Here is a 24,696-nt window from a genome sequence, read left to right as displayed (position 1 = left end):
AAACCCTTGGAAAAGTGGAAATTTGTTTGGCCCCTGCTTTAATGACTAGGTTGTCCTCATCAGACACTCATGTAAATACATGACATTCACTAGGACAGCTTTAAAATTAATTTAATTTTACTTAGTTCTTCATTGTTGTCCCTCCAAAATTGCCAGTTTTCAAATGCAGAAAATATTAAATTTTTTTCCTGTTCCTGTCTCTTTGAAGGATTTATTTTGATAAGGAAACTGACTTTCAATATGATTCTTTCTTATGTCATATTAAACTGACCATGTCATCATTAAAAATTTGGAAAATATAGGTGCACTAGCTTACAGGGCCACGTAAGAAGTTTGTGGATTTTCTTGTACTTCTGGAATCAGATTCTGCTATTTTTTAAATAACATATTAAATAACCTATCAAATAACCTATCATTAAGGCTCCTTGTAACCCAAGCGTTTTGAAGGTTCTATTTTACAATCAAGATGATATTATCACTAGACATTGCAACTATTTTATTTATATAACATTAGTGTGTTTCTAACAATTTATTGTAAACATCCAGTTACATAGACAGTGGCATCTGTTACAGCTAGAGACTGAAATATGGGTTAATTAAAAGTAGGCTATGTGTCTAAACCTGAGATGTCTGTTAGACAGCCATTAACATCTTAAAGGAAAATGAAATGGGTAAAAAAAACAGAACACAAACTCATTTTTAAATCCAGGTACTATTACTAGTTTGAAGCATCTAGGACAGACTTCATTTTTGAGCTACTTGACTTTAAGCACTTCTAAAAGGTTTGGAGCCAAAAAAAGAGTTGGATGAGTGTGAGGAAAGAAAAACAACTTAGATCCAGTATTTTTGCCAGTCCTGCTGTTTGGAGACTCCCTCCACCATTTGTATTTAATTTTCCTATCTTAGTACAAACCTTCTTTCCAACAGCTCCTGAAAGACAAGACATGCATCTCCCCTGACATCACCCGGCAGGAAATTACCAGAAATTAAGGGCTCAGCCTTGCAAATATTTTGTCTTGTGAGTGAGTGTCAGTGGGATACCCACGTGTAAATCCTGGTTTGATCACTATCTAAAGTTGGCAATGCAGGTGTATTCCGTAAATAACTCAGCCTAAACTGCATGTCTGCATTGTACAACACATACATCAGCCAATTTTATTGAAGATGCTTCAACTCATACTAGGTCGAGTTATTTTATCATGCTGTTTTTAATAATTTTCTTGCCTCAACTACTCATCCTCATGTAGCTGTATGTTATGAACACTGAATTGGGCATGACATGGAGATTCTCATGTAATTCAATCATTATAGAAAAAAATGACACTCACATATGTTTATATTTAGCCTCAATAAGAAGACAGTCAATCACTTTATACCACGTTACATCGGATATGATTTTAATTATTCCTCTTGTGAAAAATACTTTTCACATATTATTACTAACAAAATCACTGCAAAAATGAAATTAGTTTTACATGTTTTCTAAGAATTTGTAATCCTATGAATGTAAAAATCTATGCTGTGAATGAATATTTGATTTAAATTGGGGAGAAATTAAATATTTCTTTAAAAAGTAAATAAAAATGAATATACCCCCTTAGGAATCTTTCAAACATCCAAACAAAAATCACAAATCTCTCGTATCTTAAGTGAACTGATTGCAATTCAGCATGATTCATGGTTGATTAATTCCGAGGAACTTAGACAGTTATTCTAAAGTGCTGTTTCCATATTTGAGGTGATGTTAGATCTGCTCTTTCAGTGGTGTTTATCTTTGAATGAAGTGATCCGCTTCATAATTTGGATTCCCCAGAATGCAGCACAGAGGGAAAACAAGACCTACAACACAGAATTTAGAATGAGAATGAGAAACATTATATGATGTTTGTTTGGTTGGTTTTTTTGGTTTTTTTTTTAGTTCTATTGATCTGTAAACATAATGAATGGGTGAAAACAGAGAACTTGAGTAAAAAAAAAATACAAGAATTCTAGGTATATGATAAATTCACTTTAGAAAAATATGCTTTCTTTTTTTTACTACTCTTTATTGTGGACATTCCTGTTGAATTTTGACAAATGGTCTGAAGAATGCTGACACTGTAAGTTGCATGATAGGGTATGAATAAGCTTAAACAGGATCTACAGCAAAAGAAATATTCTTACTGCAGTACAACACATCAGTACTTATTCTCCAACCTGCTGTTTATGATGAGATATAAGGTAGATTGAAAACAACTTAAAAGCTCAATTCTCTTTATCTTGTCCTTGGTTCTGCGCAATTTTTTTTTTTTTATTTGGTGAATTTAATGAGAGATCTAGTAAATTTTTTTCAAAAGTTTATATGCTGAAAACTGCATTAGGATGAGTAAGAAAAATTTCAGAGTAAAATCTATATCAGGTAATTGTTCTGTCTAGAACCCACGATGGAGCAAGATAAAATGTGTGTGCACATTTGTGCATGTGGTATTTTGTATTTAAAAATTTCTGAAAGAAACTTTTGTCTTTCACATAGAAAAATTTCTTTTATTTGGAAAATTGCAAAATTAAGGAAATTGTTATTGGTTACTGAAGTGAATTTTTTTCTGTGAGTGAAACAAAACAATTTGTTTATACTGAAAGATTTTTTAATCCTGTCATTTTTTGTTAGAAGAAACAGAAAATTTTGACAAGGAATTTTTGAGTCAGGTTGTAATCATTCTTTTTTTCAGGTCAATCTGCAATCCAAAGGCGCTGACTAGGAGAGCTCTAATTTTAACATTAACATAATTTAACATTCAATATTTAATAATGCATGGCCCAAAGTTCTACTTCTGTCTTCATCTACACAGTCTCTCACCGAAGTACATGGATCAGAATGTCCAACATAAATAATAAATTACCATAATACCCAAAAAGTACTAATTTTTCACTCAGTGAAGGCAGTGTCTGCTCTGATCCCTCTCACACTCTGGGACAGGTACAGGCTTCATGCAATGTGTACATTAGGTGTATGCTATGCATGCTTAGTAGCACAGGATGAAAACAGCACAACGTAGGAGTAAGTAGAATTCAAAATAAAATCAAAAACCCCCAAGTCTCATTCAATTCTTAACGAATTTCAATTATTTTCATTGAAGGCTTTAATTCTACTTGAGCAGAGGTAGGCTGTCTACTGTGTTTAAAACTTCTGATGATGCTGTTGGTGCTGTAGTCGTAGTCCTATTTGTAAGAAAGACTCATAAAATTCTCACCAAAAGATTTTTTGTAAGAGTTTCAGACTTCAGGTATGAAAGATATAAATTCTTTTTATTTTCTTTCATTATCACAAATACCTAATAAACCTGCATAGCTCTATTTTTACAGATATGGAAAGTCTTTTTAAGCAATACTGCAGTCACACAGTCTGCTTCTTTTGTGAGATAGTTCTATGCTGAGATGCTCTGCAGAAGAAATCTAACTACAAATAACTATCTGTATTTCTGATTTGGCTGTTATGCAATTGAGATGAGTGTAAATCATGATGTACATAAAACAAGGACTTACACATAACATTCTCTTCATAACTGTGGAAAAATTCTTTGTCATGCTATCTCCAGAAACAGAACTTATCCACTTGTCATAATTAGTACTTCTTTGACACATTAATAAACTTCTTTCATTCCTCACCTCAGAAATTTCCCTCCTATTCCTGGAAGATGCATTAAATATAGAACTATTTCATTTTCAGAAGAAGCACATTTAATGACTGAGGTGCAGGGTATTTGTAGGGGATTAATGACTGTTGGGAGATGATGATGATCACCTGAAGAAGCACAGCCATGGGCCATTAAACCCCAGGAAATGTCCTCAGCTAAAGATGGTTATTGCTATTAGAGCCTGAAAATGAACAAAATATCTCAGGTGAATTTCCCGTTTTTAAATGAAGTGATGCAGTTTCTTCTTTGTTAATTAAATTCTTTATTGCGAATTTCCTAAAGCATGCAATCAATGCTTCTGGGGGAGTATTTCAAATTGCAGTTATTATATCCAGAATAGAAAACCACATACTGCACACTGTGGATCTGCAAAACTAGTTTGGCTTCACAATTCTACAAAAGTATTGATTCACTGCCTATCAATGTCAGGACTGCCAGTACCTGATGGAAATAACGCATTCAGGAAACAATAATGCTGCAAGGTTCTGCGGAGCAGCGCGGTTAAGAAAAACCCAAACATCAGGATAAAAAATTAAGGGGCCACATCCTCGCTTGCGTGAGAGCAGTTCTGGCTGCCTCTACTGCTGTAATGCTGCCCTGCCCTGAACAGAGCCAGCTGTATGGGGCTACCAAGCAGAAACTTGCTGTGTAGGTTGGAGTTCAGTTTCTTTTGATTGCTGCTACATATTTCGGAGTCACAAGGCTTGACCCACTTGAATGAATTGTGCAATCAGGTGATGTCAGGAATGGAAAGCTGAGACGATACGTGCCAGAACTCTGAGCAGACAATAGTGTGGGCAGCAGGAAGCAGAGCATTCCACCAGGCAAGTTCAACTATAGTTGACCAGTATTTTTCTAATGCCCTTGGGAAAACATATTTCCTGAATCCTATGTGCAGATATTTTGTATTTTCTACTCAACACTCTCATATGCTAACAGGTTAGGTTTTTTTCTTGGTTGTTCGGTTTTGGGTTATTTCACTTTCTAAATTATTGTCACAGAAATTCTCATTCCTTCTTATATTGCCCAAACCCACTAATATTTTTCCTTTGATAAAAGTATTCACATATCAGTTTCATATTTCAGCCAGTTTTGAAATAAAAAGAGAGAATTAAGTAGTATACCTTTTTCTTTTTTTACACTGAAAAAAGTTCCCCCACAAACAATATGACATATGAACAATAGTTTCACTTCTGTCTTAAAGTGAAAAATTACTGTGGACAGTAGTCATATATGGAACAAGCCTAAAAGCAGAACTTCTCACAACCCTATAGTTAAATGCAAACTTTTTGTCACCTTAATATAAACACTTGTTACATTTACCTGTTCGAGTAACTACAGATTAATTATAGACTGTCCTTTAGACTGCTGGAAGAGTACAAATATTTATATTCCCTCCTTTCATACAGTCTATTTCCATACAGCCCATGATCTCTCCCTGAATAAGTCTACAGAAATGCAAATAACATTATTCACAAGAACAAAGATGGCTTAACTAATGGATTGACTGCAGGACTGAGTCTGCTCTTCACAGGAAATTCCCATTGGAGCAATTGAAGTTTATTAGGCTGTAAAGTACTTTAAAATCATTAGCTAAATTCAGGCACCCACTTCTGCATGATTAGCTTTGTTACTGAACACTAATGTTGTTTTCTGCCATTTTCATTTTGGTAATGTCTTTGTATATCTGAGATGCCTAGACATGTTGTCTTTCCTCCTGTAGATTTCATCTGGATAGAATTAGAAGGGTTTAGACATCGGTCTAAAAATGTAGACAAATGTCCAAAGATAGTTCTGCTTTAAGGAGGGGGGAAAGTCTCGAGCCACACCACCTCAGATCCTTTCCAACCTAAATCATTCAATGATTCTCTGACATTTCGCAGAGTCTGGCCAGGCATGTTCACTCCAAATTCTGCTGCAGAGGCAATCTGCAACCGTTATTAGCAACTTCTGGGGTACAACACCATATGAATGGGCATGTTTATTATATTGAATTCTCTGAACACCTCTGTGCTGGATAATGTATTCTTAGCTCTGGAGAGGGCTCAGTAAGATCAGCACATCCATATAATTCATTAAGTTTGCTGTTCACATCATAAAGTGAACCTCGTACTGGCAAATATGATAAACAACTAGTCCTCTTAATGTGATTCTGAGAATTGTCAATGTGATGTTAGAGTTGTTGAACTGATACTACAAAACAAACATGATTAAGGCTCTTTCTATATTCTTTATATACAAATTTGGACATGGCTTCTTCACAGGCACAAGACATAATTTCATACCATCAATAGTAATGATAATGTGAGTTTTAGACTTTGAGAAGGCTGTGTCTGGGTAATGTCACTGTCCTTTCCAGCTAAGGATGGAGATCACAAACTGATACAAAGGTTAAAAAATTGCCAATATCAATAACAAAATGGTTGAACAAACTACTCCAGATTTCAAAAGTACCCAAATGATGCATTTTTCACAAATACCATTTTTCCCCCCATTTCTCTACAGAGGGATGTTACAGTTTCTGAAATACACAGAGACAGAAAATCTATGTTTCAGAAGGCAGGAAAGAGGTTTACTATTTCTGGAAGTCAGGAGTTGGATAACAAATGCATGGATCTTTATTCTCAGTACAAAGTTTGGAGATGAGCAGTCTGAGGCTAGTAGAGAAATGCCATGACATTAACAGCAAATCCAGGAATCACTAATCTTGTACAGTGCACAGTTCAAGAAGATTGCACTATCAAAAAAGTTGCAATAATAACAGATGGAAAGGGAAACTAGGAAACAGGAAGGTTCCTCCTCCTCCTCTGTGTGTTGACTACCTTATACTTGGAAATACATGCAGAAGAAAGTGGGAAACTGATTTTTTTTTTTTTTTTTTTTTGTGAAGGAACTGTGGATACCAGGGAACAGGGACAACTACAATAATAGTGGCTTCACAGCTTATGTTATAGATTTCTTTCAAAGTAGCAGATGTCTGGAAATTCCCCACAAGCGTTCATGACACACATTCAGACTACTGGTGCAGCAGGTCTCACAGATCCAGCATGCCCCTGACCTAGAACAAAGTATTTGATGTCCCTGCTCAGTGCAGACAGGGTGGAACCAGACTATCTTTAAAGGTCCCTTCCAAGCCTAACTATTCTATGACTCTATGAGAAAATGGGACACACACAGGATTTAGCCAAGTATCTTCAACACCCTCAAAGCATATTGTTAGTTCACCACAATGACATATTCTTTTATGACATATCTCATCGGTTTTATGCTTCGCTATTAACAAATAATGAAAAAACAATAGGGAAGAGATATATACATCTCCATTTTATTCTGTTAAATGTTTTAAACATTCCTTCTTTTATTAAAATACGGTCTGAGACTCTAAAGCTAGATAATGCATGAAAACACAGGCTGCAAAAGCCCACATACCTTAAAAGGCTTATATTACCTACCCAGGAAAGACAAAGAAAGATCTGGAGAAAGAATATCTATTTCACAGCTGGACACATCCCCAGTACGAAATCAAGTGCACTGCAGAGATGCCTGAGCTAGCAAGCACATAAGCTGCTAAATCTCTGCACAGCACCAGCTTGACTCTGTCTTTCCTGGCATTGCACACAAGCTAGTAAGTCACATTCCTCAGTTAAATACATGGGGATTTTTACACAGGCAGTGCTATTGCAGTTATATTTAGACCTAAAATGGCTTATGTGCAAGCAGCATGTTATCTGGCATCATGTCCTTCACTCAGGAGAAACCAGCCCACTGCCTCTCAAATCATTTGTGTAGATAAATGTATCCTGTTGAACTGTTACCTATGAAATACCTTCTCTCTTGAGTCACAGAATAATTCACAATCTAAGCACTAGGATTAGGAAGATTTTACCTCATTCCCCAAAAGACAAAAAAAGTTACTGAAGTGGGAAGCTTTCCTGTCAGTCATATGAATAGAAATTCCAAAATATGTTAATAATTATTAAATCTTCACCTTGTGATGAGCTAATGCAAGCTGAAGGCAGTATCAACATCGCTCTCATTAACATGTATATGAACTCTGCATCTCTTCAGTATAAAATTTGTCTTATAGTATTTTATTGAAACATCTGAGAATACTTTCCACAGTGTTACCTAATTCCATCTTTAAATTTCTAGATCATCCTAAAATGTTTATCTATTTCAAGTTGACCTCAAAGTAAAACCATGTTAAACAGAAAAATCCTTTTTATCATTTAAAAACATCTAAAAATAACTTCTGAACTAAGCCTGTGTCGCTGTTTTGCAACTAATTTCCAAAAGAAGAAATTTAGTGTTTAGAAATTAGCAATTATCACCTGATCTTAAAAATTTTGTAAAACATGTGAACAAAATTTACAATTTGTTACACATTCTATAGCATAACAGTATTTTAGAGTTTCTTTCATACTGCTTTAGTTTTATTTCTGACAAAACAGTTCTGAAAAACAAGTTCAAAGATCAACAGTTTCAGAAGACCTTAATTCTGAATGTCTCTTTTTGTATTTTAAATGTTATGATTTTTTTCAGCCTCAATTTAACCCCAAATTCGAGAAGCAAAAGCCATGGAAATTGTCTCAATTATTATATGATAAATCAACAAGTAAAAATAAGGTTTTCAGAAAAGTTAACAAAACTGATGGGAAAAAAAGATGAAAAACTTAACCAGTAAACTATACCAGTTTAATCTGTTGCAGGCTAACAGGCCAAATGAGATTGAGAGAGTTATTAATAGTCATTCATTGCAGAAATTAAATATTTGAGATAATCATGTCTCAGTTTGGCTAAAGTTGTTGAGTTTATTATCTTAAACATTTAAACAGGAGTTGCATCCATTGGGATGAAACATCTCATTTACATTCATGCATGTCAGAAGCTGCAGCATAATTGCATACACCCCACTGCATCACTTGTAGCTCAAACACAACTTGGAGGGTAAAACAGACATCTGCAAAGAAGCATTTCACTTCACAAGATATTATTTAATTTATATGTAAAGAATAGTTTAATCTTCCTTATTAAAAAAAAATATTAAGCTCATTTTACTTTAACTGATAGATTACTGCACAGATCTTATGTTTTATCAAATTTATATTGTTCTCTTAGGCTTAAAGAATTGAATCCTTTTAAATTCAGTATTCTAAGTGAGAAAGGCTATACATATATATAAGAGTAAGGGTATATTTTTATATGGTCATGGCTTTAAGAAATGTTTAGGTACCATACTGCTTAATCCTGCATTGAAGAAAGTTTTACTTAAAAGATGGGACAAATTCATTTAAAGGACCATTGCAGGAGGGAGCTCTCCTTTATGCATTCATCCTTGTTTGAAAATACAGGAAAATTACAGCTACAGAAAAAAAAAAAAAAAAAGTAGCTTGAACATGGAAGGAAAATTGCTAAACATAACATTGCAGAATTTGGACAGGATAGAACCTGGCTGTGTAACATTTTCCAAAGAGGCATCGACAGAGATAATTCAATAAATAGGTAATTCAATCTCTTCAATCCTTCCATTTTTATTTCAGTTTAACACAATCCTATACTGAAGTAATCCAGCGTCTAATCTCTCCATCATTAGCAGACATAAAATATTCTATATGCATGTTTTTATATGGATGCCTGCATTTCAGAGTGTGGCTGTACTGCCTGCAGGTGGTGAAGAGAATCAAGAGCACTCTGTCAGCCTGGAGAGCTCTGACAAAGGTGCTGCAAAGCAATCTCCACTCACTGGTATACTAAATATCCTCTTGAGAGAAGGTTGACTAGCTATGAGCTCCAAAATGGAAATTTTTCCATTGTGTGTGGGGAAAAAATATTAAAAAAGTAATCCCAGCCTTTAATTATAACCCACAGACATTAGATCACTGACGGGAAAAACTTTGCTGCAGATGTTGAAAAGACATGATGGGGAAAAGCTGGCTACTGTGACTAATGGCAGACGTGAAAGAAAGGATTAAGAATGTGCAGAGACGGATAAAACAATTGAGTGACAAGCAGAAGGGATTTCCAGTACAGCGAACAAACACCAGAGAAGTATTCAAGACAGACAGGGGAAGATCAAGGCTAAAAGTCACTCTAGATGAAGACTGCTCTTAAAGCCAACATGTTGTAAGGAGAAATTAATCCTTTAATTGAAAAATGGAGAACCGAGAAGGCTGTTCTCAGCACCAAAAAAATCAAACCAAATCAACAACCAAAATACCCCCAATTTCTGAATGAAGCAAGTGGGTCAATATTCATTAATAACATAAAGGAAAAATCTTGCCATAGAAGATGCATATCCAAGTTAAAGATAGAACACAGCCATCCAGCTCGCCAGCCCTCTTTTGAGGCCAAAGGCAGTAAACTGTGACTGTCTTTAAGTTCAAGGACAAGAAAAATTTGCTGAGGTTGATCCAGCCCTCCGTCCATCCCTTTACACAGAAAAGTAGATGTCCTGGCTGTTGGTGTCTCTCTTCCCTGCTCTCAAGACTCTCCCTGTGTGGTGGTTTGTTGCTCCTATTCTTGTCTGGGGAAACTCCCATTCATTCCAAAAACTCATCATCTTTCAATTATATAAAAGAAGTTGTTACTGACATTAACCACAGATGTATTCAAATGAACTAACTCATTCATATTCGCACTTATTATGTCAAGAGAATATGGTTGTACTGTTCAGTTGGGTTAGAGAAAAAAAAATTAATGGAAGTAATCTATGTAACTTTTTACTAGGAAAACTAGGGGCTATGGTCCAAATGAAACTTCTGTATGGAGGGTGCAGAACTGAGTTGGAGAAGAAACATCCAGAAAGGAAGAATCAAAGATTATATCACAAAATGAATGAGAAATAAGAATTTTGATGAAAAAGCAGGCATTTATAACATATTCTAAAATATTTAAAAAAATTAAAAAAAGAAATATCTCTCTTTTCCTGGAATATGTGAGATGCATAATAGTTTTTTAAAAATCTGGAGATACTGAAGAAAACATGTAATTGAGTAGAGATGGCAGATACTAGAGAGAAACCAAATACACAAATATCCTGTGAAGAATAATCATTAAGGAGGAGTACATCAGAAAAAAACTGGAGTTAGAGTAGTTCACAAACAAAACATGTCTCAAAGAGTGCTGATACAAAAAGATGTCAGTATCAATGTGAAAGATATTTACAGAAGCATTTATATATAACTATTATATAACGTATATATATGAGTTATATAAAAGAAGCATTTAATGTATTGATCAAGCCTACTGAAAGGTGGTGAAGTCTTCAAGGAAAGCATAGATAAGATGGATGTAGTCATGAAGTAGACTACAAGAATTATAAAAGGTGGACCTGTAGGAAAGCTTGAAGCAATTCTGCTGTGCATTCTTGAGAAAACAAACAAACAAACAAACAAAAATACCCAGGAGGGGAATAAGATCAATCTTTTGACATGTAAAAGACTAATACAAAAAGAAAAGATGATAAGCTAGGGCTTAGGGTAATGGAAACAAAACTAGTATCTTTTGCAACTAAAATTTTCGTTAGATAACGGATGGCTATGAGGATGGCATAGCATTGGAATCAGCTACGTAAGGAAGCTGGTCTGCATGTGAATGGTTAGACAGGCACGTGTCTATCGTGTAGCGGTACTTGATCTTTCTCCAGTGCAGGATCTCGGCCAGTCTGGTATTTCTGTTTATTCACAATGAATACAAAAGCACTCTCCAACTCTAAATAACTTTTCCTCAGATCAGCTTTGCCAACAGGGGTTAATAAAGATATGACTGCTTAGCACAGGGAGAAATCATGACTTAGCAACTATTCTTTTTCAATAACCAACCTTGTGCAAGACTTCACTGATTTCAATCTCGGATGTGGTTGTCACGTTAGTAAAAGTATCAAAAGCAGAATCAGATGCTTCTTTTCCCCAGTTTCTGGCACTGAATGGGGCTGAACCTGCTTCCCATCAGAGAAGTCATAGGACTATTATATTTAGAGATCAGCTTGCATTGCCTCTTCTGACAATAGCTGCAAAGCCTCACGGCAGAAGCATGAGCTAATTTGCTCCTATTTTACACTCAGCATACTCTACACTAAAGCCATAGGATTGCATAGTAAAAATCATTTGCTTTTAATACTGAAAGAGTAATCAAGTAGTTATGGTAAAAGCCTGGGACACTGGCCTATTCAATCTGCATTCTTTGCCATAGGTTATGCAGCATAGAGCAAGACATTTAATCTTTGCAGTTTCTTAGCTGCAAAACAGGCAATGAGTCTGTTTCGCAAAAAAATAATTACTTTTCAAACCCTGTTTTGCTAAAATCCAACATAGTTGCATTTACTACAGTAATTTCTGAAAAGACAAAAATCTTTCAAAAAGGCGTGGATTTGGCCCTCTGTGTTTTTTTTCTCAGACAACCCTCATATCAATAATTATGGATCCTTTCTTGGCTTTTTTTAATCTCAAAAATAATGTACTTGTATAAACATAACAGGCTTCCTTAAAAATCAGATAATTGCACACATTTCTTATGTCGCTCCAGCTATTGAGCAATCTGAGTTCCATAAATCATGACACTGACCACATGAAGAGCTAAAAATGGTGAGAATTTGTTTCCGTCTCATGATTGTATCAGTTTTAAAAAGTCACAAATCACAATAATATGAACAATGGCAGAATGCTGGAAAAAATACCAGGCTTCATTTTTATAGCAAATTTTTGGTTGGGTTTTTGTTTTGCGGTGTTTCCCCTGCTACACTGAACCCTGCATCAAAAAGCATGTTGTGCCCTAAATATGCTCATCTTGGAAAGGCAACTTGGTATTGTTGTATTTGTATGTCAAAGGGAGGACTGAAGTCTCAACAATTGTTAACCTCTCCCATGGTGAGCTAATAAAAGGTCAGAGACCCACATGTGGCTTGCAGCCTGGGGAATTTCTCTCAATGTTCTGCCAGGGATGGGACTGCCTGAATGACTTCTCTCATAAGTTTTAAGCCATAAACTGCATCCTACTTGGCTTGCTGTGCCAAAACTGGACCCAAGGGTATTCAGAGTCTTTGCTGATGGGAAAAAATCAGTGCTTCCTATGGAAGCCACAGCTGTTTTCCTGAGAGAGAGAGCACAGATGCTCAAATATTTCTCTACTTTCCATTTCTGACTACCTGTTCTGGCAGCAGTTCCAAGAAAGGGGAAGGACAGAGGCAGGCATCCAGCTGCTTTCAATAAACCTTGGCAACACATGTAGTGAATGCCTAAACACTAAAAATGTTCACAACCAATTTTTTTCTGGATTTCAAACTATAAAAAAGTGAAAGCATGCACTAATGCTCCCCATCTTCCCATTTTCAGCAGAAATTTAGTGATCAGGACAACAACCCTAGTTATGAAAGCAGAGACTATTTACCACTGAAAAGAGATCACTCACAGAAGTGTGCATTTGTATGAAGATGAATACACATACACAGACATTGAAGAGGATATATAAAATACATATATCCTATGCATTTTCTAGAAAGATTTTTTCTTCCACCAGACAGTAGGCTGACTCTCATAATATGGATTTGATTTTGCATTTTGGGGCCACAGTTATCCCCAGTGTAACTCTGAAGTCAAAGAAAACACTTATGCAAAGTTATATTATACATTGATTTGACCCAGAATTGTATTTACATCAGCTAAATTACATTAGGATGTGGCTTATGACACTGTTCAGTAACTGTTCAGTATTTATTCGTACCTTCCATTTTTTGCCTATACTTACTGATATCCAAAGATCCTTTCATAGATATACTTGATCAAAAGTCTATGTTTTTGCTCAGGACAGGTTACATAGCTGGTTTGAAGCCTTTATACTGGCACTGTTCAACACATTTCTCCAATTTTACCTTTTGAAGTATTACTGAAGTATTTCTTAAATGGGATAAATTAGTCCTGTTAAAACACAGTAAACAAATGTAAGTGGAAAGTGAATAGCAGATAGATACAGCTGGTAAGTAAACAGCAGAACAGCACATATATGACTGCAACCCCCCTGGATTTAATGGTTATTCATTGCTCAATTAATCAGCAAAAGCACTCTCAGTTAAGCTTATAGCTCACTGGTTTATTTGCTTATTTTAAGGACATCTCCGTCCATCTCATTCATAGCTGCACCTGTTTGCAACCTGCAGTCAGTGCCTGCCCCTTCTGTCATAGCCTTTTTGCTATGAAACGAAAAAAACATCTGTCTATCAACAAGGGAAGCAAGCAGATGAACACTGATGTCTGCAAAATCTTTGGGAAAGTGCTTTGGGAAAGAGTACCTCTATAAAAGTGGTAATTTTCCCAACAGACAATCAAAAGGGCATTCTCTTCACAAGACATCTGAATGATGTTCACTTCAATACCCTCATCAGGCTACTTGAACAGCCACTGACCATTCTTCCTCTGGGCAATCCCTCTCCACCCCATTGTTCATCGAGACCTTTCATTTACATCCAATCCCCCACATTTTTTGGGTTTTATGTATTGATTGCTACCTAGACACCAGACACCTTTTTCTACATCAGCTCAGTGATCAAACTAAATTACCAGTGTTCTTGCACTAAAAGCCAAGCTGCTCTCCTAGCCAGTACATTCCCCAGACAGAACAGCTTTGGCCTGACAGATTCTACAAAGGTGCTCTTGCTGATTGTCTGAGCATTCCTTCAAACCAGAGAAGCTTTAAAACTGGTGAAGGCAAGTCCAATGTGGAAGATAAAATATTTCTAAAGCATAAGGATAAGAAGTTAGATCCGCTCTAGGTGGTGATCTCTTAGCTTAGCCATGTAGGCTTCTGCTCCCCACTTAGAAGCCACCAGCAAGACGGACAATGTATGAATCCGTCTAGGAAAGAACAAGAGGAAGAAAGTGGTTTTACTTGACCAAACCATGAGAAATCAGCAAGTCTGAGCTTTTAAGAAAGCCACAAATTCAGAAAAAGAACTACTGTATCTAAGCCACACCTTGCCTAAAACTCTTCAAACAGAGAAAGGTGTTATGGTAATTTTGCTGCCTGTATTATACACTAGAGTTTGATTCTACCATGTCTCATTTACTCCTCTGCAACTCATGTATTGCACTTCCAAAAGAATCAGTGCCTGACCTTTCTGCTTTCTTGTCCCATTATTTGTGAAATAGAGACTAATACTTTAGCAGCTAAAAAGTGAGCAATCCTCCCTTTTTTCTCCAAACTAATTGACAGAGGTATTTAAAAATGTTAGGTGTCTGCCCAAGATAAAGTGCCCCTTTGTGACAATAAGAATCAATCCCTACCTATTTAAATGTAAGAATGTCACCATTTTCAATTGTTCATTAAGAATCAAAGAGCTTTTTTTGATGACTAATTAATCTAGGTAATAGTATGTTTATCTCTAGTTTTAGTTTAATTACTTGAAATATTTTGCTGTGCTAGCTCTTTTAATTATTGTCTACTCTTAAATTAACTCATAATGAATCCTTCCACATTTATTGAAATTATCCCATTTTTACATCCTTCAAGCTTTCTCAGAATAGAAGCTTTTTGCAGTTATACATCAGCCATATCATTATTTCAGCAGTGCTATAAAAACCCACTGCTTTTTCTATTTTGTGTAAGCCTTCATACTTAACTACTGAGTCATACAGAAATATGGAAAATAAGTGTATTATCATTATAATCATTAGAGCAAGAAAGTGAAAGGAAACATGATTACAGAAGTATAGACACAGTTCTGACAATTCATATATATGCATATACATATATGTGATATAGGAACTAATCTTACAACCCTTACTCACAAAATAATGTTACTGAAGTCTATAGGAGGACACACGTCAAAAATACAGCCTGAAAGCCTGAAAGAAATCCACTGGTTTTTTCAGCTATGAGAACAAATATTACACTATAAAAAAAAATTATGTCCAAATAAGTAAAATAGCTCAGCAACAAGATAATCTTATAGAATAATTATAGGCACATCTGTAGTGATGACAGATAACAGAACCTGAGGAGAGATTATTACAGACAACCTGGAATATGGCATTGAGTCTTATGATTGTTAAAGAAAATACTGTCAGATACCACAAGATTAGTCTCTAAGGGGATTTACTACTGATACCATAATGACACTATCAGAGAACAGACTTTTTGAATAAAGGAGAAGCTAACTCCTTAAAAAATGTACTTAAAAGCACCTCCACCTGCCTCTAACAGGAGAAAAAGAAATGAATGAGCTACCTATAGATTCAAAAAAGCTTATTGCAGCCTACAGTTTTATGTAAATGCATTTAGGAATAGAGACAAAAGTGAAGAACCAAACAAGTCTGAACACAGACACTGTATTTTTGAATAGACAACCATGAGCTCTTCATTAACTAAACCCACACAATTATCTAATTTAGATGAATAGGTTTGTCCTATCTGTAACTAGCAGCTTTCTGTGGAACTTTCTCACAGGGCTGATTCGAATCCACAGATGAGGAAGTGGATCAATTTGCATTACTGCGCTCATCAGGCTATGAGCCATGCTAAAATACTGAGCAACTGGAGCATGAGGAGTGACTTCTCTGCATCCACACAGGGTGAGAGCTGGAGTATCTTCCAAAAGGCTGCAACAATGGTAAAGGCCACTTTCTGATGGTATTAGGTTTCCAAACAGGCCTTGAATGGGTTTATTGTAAAGTTGTTCTCCCACACACATTCATAACAAGAACATGTAATAACTGAAAACCAAAAAATTTATTATTCATAGTTTTGTAATTTTGCTGAGTGGTTTGTCAGTCTTATGAATTCCAAGTCTATTGATTACTATGTGAATTTATACTCAGCACTGAAATACAATTGTCTGGAAAATGTGAAATAGAAAGAAGTAGCATTTATTTATATGTCTTTAATATAGCTGACCCATTTTAGAGTAAAAAGACATATGCAAAACCAATTAGACCTATATTAATGATTTGATCTCCATAAAGCCATATTCTCTCTATGAAGTACTGTACTGGAACATAATTTAAAAAAACAAATCAAATAAGAGTTCCATTCTGATGATGTAAAACCTTAACCAGGGAACTGTGCAGAATGTGTGGTTCATTAAAAATGAAATAAAATTTGTAGTATGACACATATCTGGATTTAGGAAATAATGGTGAAGACATATATACCTACCATTATTCTGTCAAAATAAATAATGGTGAAGACATATATATCTACCATTATTCTGTCAAAATTCACTGAGACTCATGTGGAATTGATACTACTGAAGCCTATTACTGAGATAAGCGGAGGAAGAACTTATCAATCTAAAAGATCTAACTCTGGATTTGAGTTTGCCTTCTTGGATTTTTTTGCATTAAAAAAAAAAACAAAAAAACAAAAAACCCACCAAAAAACCCAAAAAAAACCCCAGTTGGAAATGATTTATCTCCACAAAAAACTTTGCTATGTTTGTGTAAGGTATGTTAAGATTTGCAAAAAAAATTCAATTAATACATTTCATCCCTTTTGCTATACAAAAATCTTAGGCAATAAACTTATTAATCAAAATTATTTGGCTATTTCTCTATGGATTCTGCTTTTCCTGCAGATCACATCTTATTACAAATGCTTGATGTGCCTGCATCATACTATTAACTCGATTTTATCTTTGTTAAACACACATCTAACCTTGTATGAAGACATCCTATTTTATTCCAGACATCTAACGTGTAAAAACATGACAACTTTTGGGAAGGCAGTCCCAGAGAAGCCTCCAAGAAGAGCCTCTCCTCTCTTGAGTCCAGTTGAGCCCATCTGGTCCATCAAGTCTAATACAATACTTTTTATAGCTACTGGTAACTGGGCAAAATCACACACAGGTTTAACGGTACCCAACCATGCTGATTCTTCAGCTGATATAATCAGATGGAAGTTTACAGCTTTGTTGACTGGGAACATTCTTTGGCATAAATATTGAATTCTCCTCGAAAAACTGGCCGCTCATGGCTTAAATAGACACACTATTTTCTTGGTAATTTTCTGGATGACTGGTCCCAAAAAAATGGTGGAGTATGGACTTATATCCAGCTGGTAGATGGTCAAAAGTGGTGTTCCTCAGGGCTCAATATTAGGGTCAATTTTGTTCCATATCTTTATCAACAATCTGAATGCACCATCTGTCACTTTGCAGACGACACCAAGATCAAAGGCAATGTTTGATCTGTTTGAAGGCAGGAAGGCTCTGCAGAAAGACCTGGACATGCTGGATTGATGGGATGAGACCAATTGTATGAGGTGAATCTTCAAGAAGGCAAAGTGCCCAGATCCTGCACCTGGGTCACAACAACTCTAGGCAGTTCTACAGGCTGAGGAAAGCTGCCCAATGGAAAAGGACCTGGGAGTGTTGCTCAACAGCTGGCTGAACATGAGCAGCCAGTATGCCCAGGTAGCCAAGAAGGCCAATGGCATCCTGGCCTGTATCAGCAACAGTGTGACCAGCAGGACCAGGGCAGCAATTGTCCTCCTGCACTTGGCACTGGTGAGGCCACACCCTGAATCCTGTGTCCAGTTTTGGGCTCCTCTCTACAAGAAAGACATTGAGGTCCTGGAGCATGTCCAGAGAAGGGCAAGAGAGTTAGTGACAGGTTTGGAGCACAAGTCCTATGAGGAGCGCTGGAGGGAGCTGGGGTATTTTTGGTCTAGAGGAAGAAGAGGCTCAGGGGGGACCTTATTGCTCTCTACAGCTGAAACGAGGATGTAGCAAGGTCTGGGATCAGCCTCTTCTCCCACGAAAAAAGCAGTAAGACAAGAGGAGATGGCTTCAACTTGTGCCAGAAGAGGTTTAGATTGGAGATAAAGAAAAATGTCTTCACCAAAAGGCTTGTCAAGCTCTGGAACAGTCTGCCCAGGAAAGCGGTGGAGTCACCATGCATGGAGGTATTTAGAAGATATGTGGATGTGATGCTTACAGACGTGGTTTAGTGTTGGACTTAGCAGTGCTGCAATAACAGTGGGCCTCCAGGACCCTGGACATCTTTTCCAAACTACTGATTCTATGATTTTATGGACTGAGACTAAATTCCTATTTCCCAAGCAATATCAAGCAGGTAGACCACTCTACCAGCACTCAGTCAAATAAACCTCTGAGTTCAGGGAATGTTAGGTTGCTGTACAGAGGAAAGAGAAGACCTGCAATCTGTCATCACCAGGGCCAACATAAGGTGGAAGAAGCACCATTCAGGAAGAATCAACTCTTGTCTCATACACGAAGAGCAGCACAAGAAAGCTTATCTACTCGTATATTGAGTCAGTAATATCTTCTTAATGTCAAGAAGATTAAAAAAAGCTAACAGGTCAGCAACATCCCCATGTCGGTCTAAAATCCCTGTTAAGCTTACAAAAGTTAAAAAGATAGGCTCTTGGGACACATGGCAAATAAACATATAAAGCCCACTTGCCTCTTCCCCAGAACAGCAGTAGAACTCTCATAACTTAAATTTTGCTGCTCTCCAAAGGAAAATGCTCCTCACACACTGATGGTTATGATTCCCTTCATAATTCTCTCTTTTTATTTTTTCCTTTTTTCTTTCCATTGTTACGCTTGACATTGTGCTCTTACATCAAAAATTGCACCACCAGCAACTATAAAAACAAACAATAACCCCCAGCTGGTTTTAGTTCTTCCCTCTTCAATTACTTTATCTTGTCACTCAGTCTCTGCTGGTACTTGTGTACTAATGCCTGGCCTGGCATCCCATCTGTTGTAGGAACTACACACATGTATGTATCCTGTATGAGACCCTTACCCCTCAAACCCAGTTCCCATCTTGGACAGCTCACATTGGACCAAATCTATGAATAGGTGGATAGTGACAACATACCAGAATAAATTATGTGGCAAAAAGGTCAGAAAGAATTTTAGCCAATTGAAAACAGTATTAAGGATTTATATACTCACATTATTAAACTGCTTTATAAGTGATATGTTGTCTTTAAAAAGGAAAAAAATGATGTCTTTACTTTATATTGGTATGCCATTGAAAGCCTGGCAGAAAACTGTGACTAAAAACTCAGGTTGTGTTAAAAGACCAGAAAGCAAACCAAAATAAAATATAAATAAACAAGTATTACAATTCGCCTGTATGCAAAGGGAACGTGACGGGTCAGTTTGGAACTTGGATTGCTATCATTGTTCATTTATTGTAGCAATGAGAACATTATATACAAACACACATTCTAGAAATCCATTAACTACATTAATTCCACAATAAGAAACACAAATATACAGGAGTTTCATAGGATAAATGTATTAGAAACATAACTGGAAGAACTTTTTGAAAAAAGTTCGGTTCCTACAGTGATAAGAAAACACACAGGTATTTTGTCCAGAAAAGCCTACAGAACACAACAGAAGCTAAAAATGTTTCCTCAAGTGCTGTGCTAAGCTTTAGACTGTAAAAAAATCACAAAATCTACAGCACCCATATACAACAGAAAGATGAGGGAAGCCATGGTGACACTCAAAGAAGTACACATAGAACAGGATTACAGTTCCTCAAATTCATGGGTGTATGAACCAGCTTTTCTCTTTATGTTCTTGCTAAAATCTAATAACATACTGCTAAACAGAAATCTATTTTCCATATCAGAATTTCTGCAGTGACTAATGTAGCCTAGAGTGTGCCTTGGAATTTTCTAGGAGGAAAATATTCTAAATTACACAGCATTATCATAACCCGTATTGTTGACTTTTGTCTTTATTTATTTGCATAAATTAATTACCCCTTGGAGCATTTGTGTGGTTTCTGTAAATAATTGTGTGGCCTGGTAATCTGTCTCAAAAGATTTATTGTATATATTTGTTTATGGAATGCTTAGCTAGAGCAGCACTCATATCAATGAAGGCAGAAAAAGAAAGAAAACAAAACAAATATGTCAATAGCATTTCATTTAAAGGTTTTCTACATGGATAAAATAGCAGTGTGACATGGAACTACAAGTAAAAGTGAAATACAAACAGTTGAATTGACATAAGTATAATATATCAAGAAAATGAAATCCATGTAGTAAACTTCGGCTATAGATCCTAAATTTTGTAACTTAGATGAAAAAAATCCCCAACAAATCTCCAAATCAGAAAAGTGGTATGGGGATTTATCAATATTAGCCATCTGAGTAGCCAGTTCAAACTGGCCATGCAGGTATTTGTTCCTCTCATGCAAGAACTCAGTAGTTCAAACAGATAGTGGATCAGGTTGAAAAAATATTCTTTAAGAAATCAGATATCAGTTCATAAAAGTCCTGAAGATGCTTTCTTTCCTAAAAAAGTTTACAAGTAGCTTCAAATCAGTGCAGCTGGCAAATAACTCTCATTGAGAAGATTAAGCCCCTTTGAAGTTCTTTTCTCTGACAAAGCAATCTTGCCAGGTTGGTTTGCTAAGGAATGGACATAGAGACATGTTGGAAAAGTTAATCACTTTTCCACCTAATCACAAAAATAACAGTAATTTAAGTCATCGGTTCCTGTAGGTTGGCACTGGGAGCTTGTTTTCAGTTTTGTTTACTGTTGCAACATCTCTGTAACAAGTATAGAGAAGAAACTTATTTAAATGTAACTTAGGGTTGAGGGTTTTTTTGTTACTAAGGCTTTGGTTTTGGCTTTCTTTCAAGTTGAAGATCATGCATTTGCACATGAAACATCACCAGTTAAACCTTTTTGATAAATAAATAATTTGCAATATATATACACACTGAAATTAATTGTCTGAAAATCTCAAGTTTTAAACATATTAGATGTTTTCTATTTCCTGATGGTTAATATTTTTAAATCACCTAAAAGTTCCATCTCCATCTGTTACAACTATACACATATTTTTAACTTTGTAAAATTGGTATAAATAACATGAAATCACAGAAGTAATATTTTGTATTCATTCCTCAAGGAAGAAGTGGCTATCAACATACATGACTGCAGAGAATGAAGCACCAATAGTAAAAACCAAAGTGACTTTAATGTTGTGTGTTAATAGTTTTTTTCACATTTATATCTAAATCTTCTAATCTTAGTAACTAACAATGATAATGGAATTACATAGACCAAATTTATCACTCCTATTTTCTGCCCAGTTGTTATTTAAGCGAACTTATCAGTCCTGTCCAAATGATAAATATTTTACATTAAACACAATTAAAATGACCACTTTGGTAATCTAAGCTTTAGATCTTCTCAGTCCAGTATTTCCAAGCTGTCCCTCTGACCTGTTAGTTTGTCTGCATTGCCACCTGGAGGGCCTCTCAGCAAAGTCAGGTTGAATTCCTTGTGCGAGATTCTGTGTTAAGACTCCAGGACTTAAAGCAGCCTCTCGTGCTGCAGGATGAGACCCCACCGTGACCTCCCACTGCCCCCCACAAGAGGCAGCCCTGAAAAGTGCCGAGATAGCCTGGAAGATGTCTAGAGGCCTAACCAGGTGTATGGCAATTAATGCAAATGGAAGATAGACTGCATTAACTTCCCCTTCCCTCCACGCTGGCTTTTACATTAGTGTACATACTAATGATTATATTAGTTGTCTTAATTGTGAAAGTCTGGCTCTGGCTCAGATAGAAACCACATATGAGAAGCTGAGGAAATGAGAATACAGCTCTTTGAAAGCCAAAAGCAAAATGAAGAGTTTAAATTCTCCTAATTTAGGTAGTTGCACTACCTAAAATTGTGGCAAATAATCAGAGAAAAAGTCAGTCAAAAACTTGGACTATTTAAAAAAAAGTCAATCCAAAAAAACCCCTACTGATTAAATACAGAGCAAATGGTGCCCTCAAGACATCATATTTGGGAAGGAAAATAAGGTTATGGTACTTTGAATGACAGTAAAGACATGTCCTTTATAACAACCAGAGATAGAAAACTGGTTTTAAAATAATGCAAACAGAGTAGCTTGGTAGAAAGTGAGAGAATAATACGTGATAGCAAGAAAAAAACTGTTTTCACCCAAGTGACATATTTGCAAGAAGCAAAACTTCTCCGAAAAAAAATTTAAACCTTTTCAATATGTCCCCTGAAGGAACATAATATTCCAGGCTTATTTCGGTTGCAAGTCTAGCTGGTCAAGCAGATACATTCTACTCAGGGCAGATCAGAGTCTTCCCACAGATCCAAGTCATGGTGTATTCATGAAAGGAGCAGATGCTAGCTGGCACACAGAGATGACACTGTTGCACCAGGAAAGAAAGGCTGCTTCTGCAGAAGTGGGATCAGCATGAGTCCAGAAGATAACTACAACTAGTGATTGGATTATTACTTCAAATGCAAGGAATTGTTAGGAAATAGAGAGCTTCAAACCTTATCCTATACACAGTGGGTGAGTGTGAACTAAATAAGGAGGAAAATCTTGAAAAGACAGAACAGTAGGTTTTGGCAGAAAACACCACCTGTTATGGGTATGAAAATAATATCCTAGGTACAGCTGTGTGTCTCAGAAGAATAGCCTAAGGAGATAGAAATGGAAGTGGAAACAGAAAAAGAGAGAGAAAAAAAGTCATTTTAATAAAAACAAAGCTGAACTTTCAGGAACTAGAGAAATCACATGGAATTACTGACAGAGCATTGTTACAGACCTTACTTCTGCAAGAGGGCAGTGTTTTGGCTGCCTTTCACAGCATCTGGGCACGAAGAACTTTCCTGTGGCAAGGTACAACAACTTCTGCTGCTCTTATTCAGAGTGGAAGACCTAAGATCCTGATCTTACCTCTTTCATAAAGCTAACTAGGGATGGATGCTATTACTGAGTTGCATCTCAGTGCCTGGATCAGAGCTCTCTTGCAGTAACTGAGTGAAAGCACTGGTTGGAAGCAATTGCTGCTAAACTCCTTGTGTTTCCACCGTGTTTGAGGAAGAGAGAGTTAATCTGGATGTAAATATTTGTATCAAATAGAAATGCTAATGTAATGCCTCACATTGATGGATGTAAATGAAATCCTTATAAAATATTCTGTAGACCGAAAGGCCTATGACTAGAATATAAAACATGAAGAATGAAAAATAGGAAAACCTCCAGGCTCTGACAGAAAAACAGAGGACTCTGACATGGAGGTGGGCAGGGTAGACACAGAACACAATAAAGCATATAGTCTCCAAAACAGCAAGAGCTTTAGCATGCCAAAACTACTAATCTGGTTTAGTATTATGCTGGATACTTCTTATATTTATTTCTTCTACAGATTTCTACACAGGAAATTAAAGTCTGTCCTTACTGCATGGCTGTTACTTAACTGTAACTGTTAGGCTTCAGTTAAAGTCTCCTTCTTTAGCAAAGGAGTGCTAAAAAATAACAAATCAATAAGCTGCTTGAAACACGTCGTGAAGGATTGATTTGGAAGCCAAAGATTGCTTCCTACTGATGGGAACAGCTTTCTGCAAATTAAGTGTTTCTTTTAAATGAATGCCAAATCTACGGAAAAAGGAAATTCTTTTAAAAAAAAACCCACAGTAAAGAATATACAGTGTATATAATGGGACAGAGAAGTAGTTAAGGGGCAATCCCTCAGAGCAACTTACGTACTAGTGACAAAAAGAAAACAATATGAGGTAGATCAGAAAAGAAAAAGAGTAGAGCCAGGAAAAGGAAAAGCAGAGAGTTAAGAAGTGAGTTAAAGGAGATGGAGTCTGATGAACACCATATACAAACAAAAAAGAAAAAAAGAAGGAAAATTAAGGGAAGAAAAGAAATCAATAACAATAGAAAAGGAAGGGAACAAGTATGAAAAAAAAAATTGCAATTGCTCATTCTAAAGGTGTGCAACAAAACAGAAAAAAAAAATCTCCAGGTACTCCCTTTATATAGTGCATATGCCCTTCCTGTGCAACCTTCGCAGGCAAAAAGGCTTGCTGGCATTTCATGAAGTTCAGGTGTATGGAGTGGCTACACTGTCACCCAGTGGCAGACTCTGCCATCATTAGTGCTGATCTGCTGAAGAGGACAAGGGTTATTATCACAGCACCCTCTAACCTGGGTATTTCTGCCAGACACCAAACTGTTTGGCTGCTATTTCATAAAGCAAAATTCATTTGATA

At 36.3% G+C, this 24,696-nt stretch overlaps 1 protein-coding gene across 4 annotated transcripts in view; it reads right to left on the bottom strand.

Moving 5' to 3' along the window:
- Positions 1-472: 472 nt before the first annotated feature.
- The window catches only part of AGMO (alkylglycerol monooxygenase), a 192,950-nt gene continuing 168,726 nt past the window's right edge, over positions 473-24,696 (bottom strand). For 2 of the 4 annotated variants that reach the window (XM_010399095.3, XM_019285765.2), the window contains exon 13: positions 473-1,839. In XM_010399095.3, coding sequence (XP_010397397.1) covers positions 1,759-1,839 — 81 coding nt within the window. In that variant the 3' untranslated portion in view covers positions 473-1,758. Of the gene's footprint in view, positions 1,840-3,781; positions 3,856-13,564; positions 13,586-24,696 lie in introns of those variants that run through there. The other 2 variants (XM_010399096.3, XM_019285767.2) reach the window with 2 other exon arrangements.

Source organism: Corvus cornix, chromosome 2 (genome assembly GCF_000738735.6).
Source record: "Corvus cornix cornix isolate S_Up_H32 chromosome 2, ASM73873v5, whole genome shotgun sequence".
In the NCBI taxonomy this organism is placed as follows: Eukaryota; Metazoa; Chordata; class Aves; order Passeriformes; family Corvidae; genus Corvus; species Corvus cornix.
This window is presented reverse-complemented; position numbering and strand designations above follow the sequence as displayed.